We start from the raw sequence: 12,847 nt of genomic DNA, 5'->3' as shown, positions 1-12,847 counted from the left end.
CGGTCTGAGGTTCCGTAGCGATCCGAACCCGGTATCGTAGTACTGACACGATTTTGGTACCAATGAACCGCAAATGATCCATTATATGCATGACAGTATTTTCGCTACGCAACGAGCATGAATTCACTGAGAAATAGGGCATTCTGTTGTTAAGTCATGGCATCCATTTTAGATACGGCATCCATTTTGTTCCTTGCCCTCACATAGTCAATGAACGGGCGATGACCCCGGCAGAATCACCTTGTTAAGGACACGTAAGCTCGAGCCCCGAGAAAGGCTGACGCTGCATGACTAGGCAGAATCAAGCCGCCTCCCTTGCCTGAGGCCAGTCCTGCTATACTGGTTCTCGTGACCATTGTCCTGACTGAGAGGCCGAAAACGGTAGCCATGCCCGTTTATGATCCATAAACACCTCTTATCCTACTTTTCAATCCTTTGCACCTGGCTCTACTCCTCTCCTTCTGGGCTTTTACAATGGGGAGGTTACGATTTTTATGATGGGGAGGATCGGGCAAAGAATGGAAAACTGACAAGGGGACCTGATCGAATACCGAAAACCTACAACTAATTATTGTTTGATGTATATTTATTGTCTGTTTGGGATACCGGGTTGGGCATGAGAAATATTCATGCAATGTTGCCTAAAGACATATTTCGTGTATTTAAGACGCAACCCACTTAATGCAATTTGAACAGTCTCGTAGATTCTGCCTCTGTGTGGTTCCTATGACTTCTGTGTCCCTGCAGTAAAATAAACCTTGGTCTTTGACGCCACCATCGAGAAACCCGTGTCTCTGTTTATTTTGTGCACCGAGACAGGAAGGAACTCAGGGGTCTTCGGGTGTTGTTTCCCTGACACCTCTGGACTCTTAAAAGTCCAGAACCTCAACCCAGGACTCCAAGCACCGGGACCGGTGCACGATAAGAGGGACCAAACTCCTTCTTGTTCTCCACCTTCTCACCGACCAGGTCACCAACTCGAGGTAGCCAGCCGACTACCGGAATCTGGAGCGCAGCTTCTGATGTAGAGGGTATGTGTCCTTTCGTTAGAGTGTCTCTGGCTTCTTGTAGATTCTGCAATACAGCACAGTGATCATCTAGGTCAAAAGGGGCGGCTGCTGCCGCCATGTCTAGACCATCAAGGTCCGGAACAAACATTCTTACTCCAAAGAGCATCATGTACAGGGTCCTCCCACCCAGAGACCTTCTAGGGAGATTATTAAGTGCACGTTGTACGTCATACAAGTGGGAGAGCCAGTTCCGGCCTGTACCTAATACCCTCGCTGTCAAAGATTGCTTTAGGTCACGATTCATCCGCTCCACAACACTGTTGCCCTCAGGCCGGTACGGAGACGAAAATTTGACTTGGACGCCCCGATCTCTTATGGCCTCCTTGTACGCCCGTGAGGCGAACGCAGGACCCTGATCAGAATTAAGGGTACCACATGCAAAACTCCCTACAAAGACACGCAAATCCTTGATGACAGTTCTGGCATCAGCACTCCTTTGTGGCCATACCCACAGGAAACGTGTGCACGAATCAACTGCAACCAAGATGTATTTGTATGCAGTATCAGAGGTAAAAGGACCGCAGTGATCTAAAGCACGCTAGTGGTTGATTAGATATATGCAACTGTGTTTGTGGTGGACGCGCTGCAGAGGAAGGTTTAATCTGCTGGCAAATGTCACAAGTAAGAACATATGCCCGCGCTTGTTTGTATAAACGGTACCACCAGTAACGTTGTTGCAACAAAGATACAGTAGCTGACACTCCGGCATGCGCAGACGCAACACCTTTGTGAGCTGCTGATATCAAAGCCCATCTACGGTCCGCATTGGGAATCACCCTGTCACCAACGTCGTTAATCCTCACTAACGGGACGTTATCAGGACTTAAGCGATAATGGTATCGTGAAGGGAAGCCTTTCGGAAAAGTCGTCCAAATAGCTGCCAAGATGTCATCATCAATCTTACTTTTGGATCTTGTAACTGCTGATTCTAGATATGTTGCCACTGCTGTTTTTGCTGCCTCGTCAGCCAAACTGTTACCGACAGCATGGACACCAACTCGTTGGTGACCAAGAGTGTGAATTACATTCACGAGTGGTAGCGTTTCTTTAAGTGCTGCCACTTGAACCCAAAGCGTTTTATGCTTTATTGTGCTACCTTTGGAATCATGAAAATCATTCTGAATCCAAAAATGTAGGTTGTCATTGTAAGATTGAACACAATAGAACGAATCACACACCACAAGAGTGGGGATTCGAAGATCAGCGTACTCCAGTGCAAGCACCAGATTACGTACTTCAGCCAACTGCGAGGTACAATCACCCAAAGTCTGTGTATGCACAGCTTCAGATTGGAACTCTCTATTCACGAAGGTACCCACAACAATTGCGCAGGCAGCTGAATAGGCGTGCTTTGATCCAGTAGCGGGTTGCGCAGACCCATCAGTGTAAATGACACAACGGTACTCCTAAAGTGGGCGCAATGTCGAAGGAGTCGGATGAACGAATTCATAATCCAAGAACTCCTGAGACGGCAACGCTGCGTCAAAGATATATGTGACGTCGTGCAAAGCCAAGGAAGTCGCCCATTGTATCCACCTTGGATGCAAAGCCTTAGAATTTGGTACACTAGCTTAAGTGACTGACTCGAGGGCAGGGTACGGTGTTACCACCAGCATGTGCTTTCCCTGTGATAGCGCTCGTTCTTTCAAGATCGCCATCTGAACTGCTGTCAGTACTTTTTCAACAGCGGAAAAGCGCAGCTCAGCTGATGTGTACAGATGTGATTTGTAAGCAATGGGAACGGTGTCGCCCTCATTGAACGTTAAGTACGTGAAACCCACCGCGCCTGGTACAATTCTAATGACCAGGTTAGTGTGGTTATCACGAGTTTGTAAGTATTTAGAAGCAAGAAGATCAGACTGCAAAGTTTGTATTGCAGCTGTATGCTCTGGCAGCCAGCATGATTTGGTAAAAGTAGGTTGTACCAAGGCATAAAGCGTCTTGATACGCTGGGCATAATCAGGAATGTAGGTACGACCAAAATTCAGAAAACCCAGCAATGATTGTAATTTTTTCAGCGTTGTAGGAGGACAAAGGCGTGCGCACTTCTCAAGGAAGTGCGGAGCCAAGCCGCGACCCTCACTGTTGATTTCGTACCCCAAGAACAACACTGTGAGCTCGGCAATGTGGCACTTCGCAAAATTGAATTTGTATCCGAAGTCTGCAAACGCAGTAATTATGCCATCCACGCGAGCAAGGTGTGGGAGCAACTCGTCGTCTGTTAGATAGATGTCATCGACATACGAGTATTCATCCGGGTCTATATACTCTAGGAGCGAGACCACTCGAGCAGCAAAGACCCCAGGGCTGTTCTTATAGCCCATAGGTAGCCTTTTGAACTTTCTTTGTTTACCGCCCGAGGTAAAAGCCGTCCACTTACTACTCTGAGGGGACAGATTATGGCTGTAAAAGCCATTGGAAATGTCAAGTGTGGTTTTAAACCGTTTTCTCACAAGACTATCGACGAGAGCCGAACTGTGAGTATTCTGTACCGCACACGTCCGGCAGTGAGAGTTTAAGTGCCGGTAATCCAAAACTAGGCGGTACGACCCGTCAGGCTTCGTCACAGTGAATAAAGGGTTATTCATAGGTGACACACAAGTTTCAATTACTCCCTGATATTCCAATTGTTCAAGGATAGTCGCGACGTGAGATCTAGCCTCGCGAGGCATGGGATAACGGGGTTGAGGCTGGGGATCAGACCGCAACGGAATCGTATGGTCGGGAGATATTTTATCCCAGCCCACTTGATTGCGATACAACGCAGGCGCTTGCACCTGCGCCCACTCCCCGTCCAACCTGTTAGTATGTTCCATAGGCACTGTGTGCCCAAAGGAGGGGAGGATCACCACCTCCTCTCTAGGAGCATCTAAAATGAAAGCCGGAGGCCAATCCTCTTCCGCTAACAGAATGTCAGGAGGAGGACAAATTATCCCAAAAAACTACTCTAATTCTACGATGTATGTCACCCTCTATTTTAAGGATTATGTCAAACATCCTTTCAGGGGGTTTTTCGCGAGTATCAGCAGTTTCAACACTCACATATGTATCAGTTGCTGTCACCTCCAGATACGGACGCAGTGCTTGCCGCACTACTGTAACTTCCGCCGCGCTGTCTAACACCGTTAGAGCCCATGTCTGGTTCTGAAGCAGTGTCCGTACCATCTGAGGCATATCTCGCAGTTAGAGCAGCAACCTTCTTTTTCTGAAATGGATGTCTTCGACGCGCAGCGTCGTCCTGCTTGCCTTTTACGTCAGTCTGACAGGTTGCTCACGACCTTGAGCACCCCTTCCTCTTCCACGATCTCCGCCACCGGATTGTGAAGCCGATGTTTCCTGTGAAGAACGAGGAGAGCGTTCAGAAACCTGAAATCTGTCAGGTGACTTAATATGAGAACGATCGCGCAAATCATATTTGCGTTCAGTAGTCGACTGAACTGGTGAGGCAGAACGTGACCTACGCTTTTGTTGCTGTTTTCCCTGTTTTTTATTACGCCAACTTTCTTTCGGAAACTTGGGCTTTTCGTCTTTTGTAGACAAACTCACCTTAGTCTGCTGTACTACATCAGGAATCTTAACAGTGGGTTTCACTCCTAAAGCGCTACGTCCCACCATTCTGTAGGCTTTTGCAATAATTTTTGCAAATTCCCTGGGCTTGTCGGCAGGAGCCACAAGTTCCAGCATATTGCCTACTTGGAACTACAGAGCATCTCCTTTTAGGTTCCCCATTACCATGGAAGAAACCACATCGAAGATGTCGACAAGCCTCATTCCCAATTCAATGGCCGCCTCTGCACCATGATTTTCCTGAACTTTCTTGATGACAGAGGGTAGTACAGACATAGACGGAGTGCCATAGCACTTCGAATAGGTCGCAGCAAAGACCGTGCCCCAATTGTTACAATCAGGTACCAGATCCTTCGGTAAAGTAATGGTGAGTATCCTGTGTTTATCCACAGGAGAAGTGTTTGGAAACACGGCTTCCAGTTGATCAAACTTTTCAGCAAGCCAGTAAGGAAATTCATCCTTATTTTGGGGGCGCTTGCCCACAACCGCATTAACCATCACGGGACTAATGACCACAGCTCGGTGGTCAGTCGTGTAACCCGCAACAGTAGGTGCCCCCACCTGTACGTTGCGAGACACGTACTGCACTAAGCCCTATGGACCGTAATCAGGGCAGTGTGCAGTACTCGTAAATCTGCCACCCCAACCGTCATGTAATTTGGATGGGGTGTAAAACCGGCTAGCACCAGCCAATCAGCCCCTGCAATTGACAAAGGGCCAAGTCTTGGCGGTGCCACCCTATGGGGAAGGGAGCCATTAAACCAAATTGTATGCTGCCAGGCAGAAATAGGTATTTCTAGTGTCCTATACGGAGCATAAGCTGCAGGTACTTGTGTGGCAGTATACTCGTGGAACGTACCATCTTCATCCACTTCTGGAAAAGTCACCCAAGAGTAAAACAACTCATAAGGGTGCGCTGTGTCAGCAGCTACCACAAAGACCACAGCCAGCCCATCATCAGGCACCCCATACGTCCGCAAGTGCTGACGTAGAGGAACCCTACTATGAGTGGCTATATTGACCGCCATCAGGACACACTAAAGAATAACGACAAGTCTCACAGTAGCACTTGGGTTCAGTAAAAACTAATCTTTTTAATTGTCAAGCTTGAACGAACCTTTAGTTGAAACTCAGGTAGATTAAGCCATCACTCCCGTTATCCGGAAACCAGAGTGAGGGCGTTGTGGACTAATAAAAGTGCTACTAAGGCGTATCAGAACTTAACCACGTTGGGCGCCATGTTGCAGGGATTCTGCGTATGCACAGAACTATGCGCAGGAAACCAGGACCTCAGAGAATTGTGGTGTACCAGAAACTCCCCTCAGAACCAAGAACCCCATATCCGACTAGCTTAGTGTCCCATTCGTTAGCCTAGATCTAGCTAGGCGGTCCCAATGTATAGACAAACCAGAAGATGCGACTTAGATATTTCTCAGGAGTGGTGTGCATCCGAAATACCAGTTTGTACTTATTTATCAGTCCACAACAGAATAATACAGACACAGTAAAGTTGAAAGAGTTTATTTTATAAACCTCGCGTCCTAAGATGCAGTACTTTGGCTAACACTAGCAGACAAATGGTTAAGATCAAAACCATCAGCATTGTTACAATACCATACAGAATAAAAGGAGCAATCATAATAATAATGACAGTGGTATACAGCCACACTCCTTTCTCTAGCAACTAATAAATTATTATTAGACTAATAGAAGGCCTCATAGGCTAACAGGGGGGACCCCATACCGTATAGATCAGCTTAGTAGAATCACATCAAAGGATCAGCTCTCTCATGCATCAGCTCTTCTGTTCGAATGAATTCTAAAACATTCTGTACTGTAATATTAAAGGCACTTGTCCTTCAGATATTGGCAGCTGCATGTATGATATGTCTAAAAAGTGGTACGATCAATCTGAACACAACACTCTGCACCGTCTAGTGTCCTAGCCTTGTTCTTTACATGATGTACAGACGAAGGTCGCAGCACACTGTTAAGAATGTTAAATAATAAACTGTTATCCTGCAAGGCAAAGTCGAGTAAGCATTTCTAAAATGAATAACATATAACAACAGTGTCGCGTGCAAAGCAGCAGAAACGGCAAGCTGGCTTTCTAACAGTTGACTCGGTTATGCTAACTTAGTGTTGTAAATAGAGAGTGGCCAACTCATATAACAGCATGAAGAAGGTAAACCGTTAGAAGAGGATTTTTATCATAGGAATGGGCACATGAAAATCTGAAATAGTCATACTTAATGTCTGATCTCGCCTCAACGGTCATGGAGAGCAAATGACGGGAGGGCCGATAAAAATACCCCAATAGTAGTGTTTTAATAAGTCTTGCTGAGGGTGCCAGCAGATCAAGCTGGCTAAATAAAGATTCCACAGTTAAAGGGGACTTAAAATTCACTAACACATATTTCCCATGATGAGCTTTAGGGTGGATGCCCAACCACAGTGAATGTCTGACAGAGAGTATCTCTTGGGTCAAGTCACAGGGCCACCTCGTATTGGTTTATAGCCAATGTGCTGACTTATTCCCCAACAACACAGGAATATCACCTGGGGTACACTCAGAAGTAAGGTGTGGCTAAACTAGGGGAGTGCTGTCATGTCAAGGGGATGGAAACTTTTTCCTGCTTTTGCTGGCTCCACCCTCACCCTCCCGAATACCCGTTGTTTTCTGGTCACTAGAAATCTTCAACCGGAGAAGTACGTGTGGTTGAGTTTGGACAACAGAACTTGAATCACATGTTACAGACTGGGAGTGGTCTGGTAGGGTAGATCACTGGGCTAGATGGTGGTCCCTCTCTTCCAGTGGCCGTAGGAAGGTTTTTCAGAATCAACAGTTTCCCTTCTAGATGATAGAAACTGGCCAGCAGAGGGTGATCCCGGCTGCCAGGATAGCTCAAAACTTCTCGAGTGAGACCTCCAAGAATCAATCCAGAAGTTTTTGAAGGAGTAACCCCGTGGGCCTCAAGAGTCATACAGGTGATACAAGTGAATTAGGGTCACTAGCATGGGTCAAATTATTTGCTTTATTTTTATTTGATCGGGGAACAATATGGATTGTGTAGTATGACTGGATAGTTGCTCTACAGGTGGCTCACTCATGAGAGCACAGCAATTACAACTGGAAGGTATGTCATCAAGTGGAGCTAGAGTAGGGAAAACAGAAGAGTATGGTAAGGGTGGACCTACACTAGGGTTATCAATGGGTTCCTGGCCTGAATTACCCCGGTTTCCCAGTTTGCCTGCTCTACCCCACCTGGTAAACAACCCGGAACTCTCCTGTAGTTGTGCAGGACAGTGCTAGGGGCAGCATTAGGTATCGGACTTCCTGTGTGAACACCTGAACATGATGGAGAGGGGGAAGGAACAAGAAACTGTTCACATTCTGATAAAAGGTGATCTATTCTGTTGATAGCACGGATTTCTGTCTTTTTTAAATGTGTTCCCCTTTGATGAACTCGGCCCTCCTTCCAAGGCCTATCTCTTCCCCATAGTATGCAAAGGGGCAGGGACTCGGACAGACTGCACAACCTCTAATACAGCAGGGCACAATAAAACTTGAGGGGGAAGACCAGTCCCATACCAGTATCAGAACCAGTACAACAAAAGCAAGCAGGAGCAGCAGGAAGCAGCAGACAATCACTGGAGATCAAGGAACCTTATGCATCTATAACAAAACTGGGCCTTCCTTGGAGTTTGAAGACAAATGGACGGTTCAGGTTCTAGCGTTGTGGGTGAGAAGTGCTCTTCCAACAGTGCTGGCTCACTTTTGTGATCAATTCGGGCAGGGAATAGCCCCCCTGAGGTCAATATGGTCCTCAGATGACAGTCCCCGCTCCCTAGTTCTCTTGAGGGTCTGTGCGAGAAGTATGGTATGATAGTTGGTAGTAATATTGAAGGGATGAAAAGCTGCACAAAGTCTGTGTGAGAGGTATGGTAGCAGGTAGTATTAATGAAGTGATAAAAAGCAATAGAAAGTCCACTCACCGCCTCCCCTGTTCTTCCAGGTCACCACATCCACCCTCTCACTAGGCTGAGCAGTTGGTCAAGTAAAGACACAAGATCTCTCCTCCTTTTTTGCCACCTTCTGCCGCAGCACTCAGTAGTGGCCCAGTTGAAGGCCTCTGGTATTTAAATAACGTAATTCAATTATAGCCAGACTTTTTCAGAAGCTCTCAGCAGTCTGACATAAATATAAGCACTGTTTTCAGTGGGGGGCTTGTGTGAAGAGAGCTCAACCCCTCCTAGGAACTCTCACTTCTCAATACAGGTGTCCACCCAGGTCGTCCGTGAGAAGCTGCCACCCCAGCGACCACAAAACATGCAGTGCCCTCACAAGCACCCAGCCCACAGCATTTTTGCATTAATAAATTAATGTAAAATTAACTTTTATTCAAACATATTTTTTTAAATTACTTTTAGTTAATTCTCTACACCAATTATTAATGCATATTCAGAAAATAAATATATTTTCATTTGAGGTGGGAAATCATTTTTTTATGTTATCTTCTGAAAATGTATTTGTTTTTATTGAATTGACTAAAGTAAACAGTATTATTTTGTTTCACATTTAAAGTAAATGTATTAAGTTAATTATATTGCATCATAAGTTTTCACTATTTTCTCTTGACTTATATAACCTTTTTTAATGTACTTTATATTTTACTATAGATAAAATCTACAGTCAAGTTGGAAAGCACCCTTACAAAATATTAAACTTAATAAAGTATTTTTAAGTTAAATATGAAGGTAAATATCTGTTATATATTTGTTTTAAATACAATTTAAAGGGACAAAAACATTTAAAAGAATTCACAACCCAAGTTGAATTATAATTAATATTAATATATTAAATATTATAAAAAAATGTTTAACTGAAGTTTAAATTAAAAAAAGTAATTTCCCTCCTTAAGAAAACAACATGAAGTCGTCATTTATTTAAATGATGTACTGACTTCTTTTACATTAATTTCAGGGAGGGGAGATTTGCAAGTCTAAACTTTTGATGAATGTTATACTCAGAATGTCAGTCAAAAATAGTAAAATTACGATTTTTCATTTAATAACATTTAATTCTGATAGAATTGACATTTTTTTATTCTGACTGAGCCTCTTCTGTATTTAGCAAATCCCATTTGCATTTCAATGTGCATACAATGTCCTGAAAAATAATTGGATATGTGCTTGACATTTTATAAAGTTACCAATTGTGATAAAATTATTCAAAAGAGAAAATCCTGTACATTTTTAAACAATAAACATTGAGCCCTTTGTCCTGGAATTTTGAACGTGACAGATCTTTCACATATAATTCCCCAAGTTGATACATTTTACTCATTTTCTCAAAATGAAAAAATGAGAAAAATTCTCTACCTCAGTAAATTTATTGGATGACCCACGAACATTTGAATAAATATAAACATTTGTAATTTTCCAGCTGTTCAGTGGAATAATAAATATCAAAGCAGTGCAAGAATTGAGTATCTGAATTGTACAAAAAGTAGCTTCTAAAGATGTTGCAGAATAGCGTTCAGAAAATATTTAATCGATCACAATTCCATATAGAATGGGATCAGTTGTCTGTGTCTATTGAGTCAAAGATAAAAATATTACAGATCTATCAACCATTTGTAATACATTTGCATTGTGCAAACTTTCGTACTTCTGAAACCTGACAACAGCAAGCAAAGTTACTTCAAAGTGTAACACTAAATTACACATAAACTGCTCACAATGTAATTTACCTTTGAGAATAGCCTTTTGTGTTGATATAAATGCATTTTGAATTCTTCAGCAATTAAAAAAGCAATTTTAAACAATCTTATTACATTTCTTACATTTCTGTGCAAAACACACCTGATCTTAATAAATGATCTCCTTATGCAGGCTGTATACCGTTTGTCAGTATTTAGGGCAAGGGTTATTTAAAAGGAAGGAGAGGGGAAGAGCACAAATTCATGTAGCTTGAGACTTCATGGATTCTTTTTTAAACACATGGTCCATGGGTGACCTGGCCAGATCCCCCAGCTGACAGATGTTAATTATATTGCATCATTTTATTGGTGTGGAAGTAGTTACCGTATTCCCTGTTCCATTGTAGTGGCCACAGCACAAGTTCTTAAAAAGAGACATTCTTATCAATAATTTAGAGATTTTGTTTCTTAATACCATTATTGTTGCATAACATTTATACTCAATCCTCTACTGCAAATGGTTTGAGCTCATTGTTTATGTTAGACGTTATTCTGGTACCACACTTTGAGTTTATCTGCTGCAAGCAGAAATCAAAAAGTAAGTAAGACCATGAATAGAACATACCTGATGAGGTGCATTTGAGGAATTTAGAAAAAACCCGAGTAGTGATATCACCAAAAAAGTCAGCATCTCGCATGCCATATCTCTCCAGGACCTTTCTTGGATTGAAATACTTTTCAAAGAGTTCTTTCACGTTCTTAGTAGAAGCCATTTTTCTGGTGAAGCCTTTACCTACTTTGAAGCTGTGCTACTTGCTCCTCTGCTATATATGGCTTGAAATGTAACTTTTAAATTATCTTCAAATAGATAGGACTCTTCATGCATGTGTAATTTATATTAGTTCCCACATAATTTCACTTTCACCCTCAGGAACAATGATGCTCAACTGTCATAGCATTTTTAGCTTGTGGCTGTTTGTGAGTTTTTACTGTCTGCAAGTATTGAACTTTGAAGCATGATGCAACTCCCTACTCAACATTAATATATGTCCACAAACGTATGAGGTTATGAAGATGGTCTCCAATGATGGCCTTGGCAAAAACTCTACTCTTTGCCTTGACCAAATGGAAAAGCATCCAATGGCTCTTATTTTTACAAGGCGTAAACAGGTACAGTTAGCAATTCAGTGCAGACTGGCAAATGCTTCACAAGCCCTAGAAAATTACCCTTCATTATGAGTGGGCACTCAATTTCGGTGGGACTTGTAACTGTAAGTTCTAGCCCCAATAGACTTTTGAGATCCAACACAAAACTGCAGACCTGTTTACTTTTCTTTGGAGATTTCCAGTTGATGTGGACATCTAAAATGTCTGATCGAAACTCTACTGAAAAATGAGGAACTACCAGGGATAGTGGACCTAGAATTCCTGGGTAATCTTCCTCAGCAGTGATTACATTTGTGACTAGTGGTACACTGACACTGTTTATTACCACCTGTTTGTTCACCTCTGTGAGACCTTTGAAAGTTAGATGTGAAGACAGTACCACGTACCAGATAAAGTGAGTACAAACATTTCACAAAACAGATCCACAATATAAGCAAATTGTTCTGAAATTAAAATATTAATATTTTTTGTCTTAATTTCACAGATTTTGACATCTCATCCAAAAACGTTACTCATATTGCAATCAATTCAATAACAGTAATGTGAGTAAATTTCAACTAGACATTCCCTGTAACTAATTTAAACATTTACCTTAAATTTATAAAAATTCTGTCAGTTTAATTTTAATTTAATAGTCTACCTTTAGTCCAGATTGTCCCTCATGGTAGGTGGTGGACATTGACTGGGGACACATTTGTTATAAGAACTCCACTGGGGACATCCCTCAGAGTAGGTTCTGGACAGTGACTGGGGCAAAATAATTAATCTAACGTGTCTGGGGTACATTTATTATTCTAATTCTGCTGGGGACGTCCTTCAGGGCAGGTGCTGGTAAGTGACCGGATGCACATTTAATAATCTAACTCTGCTGGGGGCATCCCTCAGGGCAGGTGCTGGTAAGTGACGTGAGGCACATTTAATAATCTAACTCTGCTGGGGGCATCCTTCAGGGCAGGTGCTGGTAAGTGACTGGAGGCAAATTTAAAAATCTAACTCTGCTGGGTGTGTCCCTCAGGGCAAGTATTGGACAGAAACTAGGGGCCAAAATTAACTTTAGAAATAGAGAAATAGATTATTTTTGTCTATTGTGGCAGTGTCAAACAATATACTGCAAGTAATGTGAAGTCTCCAAAAGGATTCACCTTTCAACCCCATGCCAACAGGAGACATTGCATACATATTTAAGTGAGCCAACCTTTACAATGAAGTCATCCACAAACCAAAACATAACAATGGTACAGCATTCAAAGCTAATGACATGCTCTATCTATTTTACTCCACAACATGAAAACAAACAACATTGTACAGTGAAAAACACAAAGATAATCTAGATTTTGACCA

At 42.8% G+C, this 12,847-nt stretch overlaps 1 protein-coding gene across 1 annotated transcript in view; it reads right to left on the bottom strand.

The window, feature by feature from the left end:
* The window catches only part of LOC146829782 (nicotinamide N-methyltransferase-like), a 74,032-nt gene extending 62,823 nt beyond the window's left edge, over positions 1-11,209 (bottom strand). The window contains exon 1 of the mRNA XM_085608497.1: positions 10,965-11,209. Coding sequence (XP_085464623.1) covers positions 10,965-11,112 — 148 coding nt within the window. The 5' untranslated portion in view covers positions 11,113-11,209. The remainder of the gene's footprint in view (positions 1-10,964) is intronic.
* Between the last annotated feature and the right edge of the window lie 1,638 nt (positions 11,210-12,847).

The sequence above is a fragment of the Triturus cristatus genome, chromosome 5_2 (assembly GCF_964204655.1).
Source record: "Triturus cristatus chromosome 5_2, aTriCri1.1, whole genome shotgun sequence".
NCBI classification, from domain to species: Eukaryota; Metazoa; Chordata; class Amphibia; order Caudata; family Salamandridae; genus Triturus; species Triturus cristatus.
This window is presented reverse-complemented; position numbering and strand designations above follow the sequence as displayed.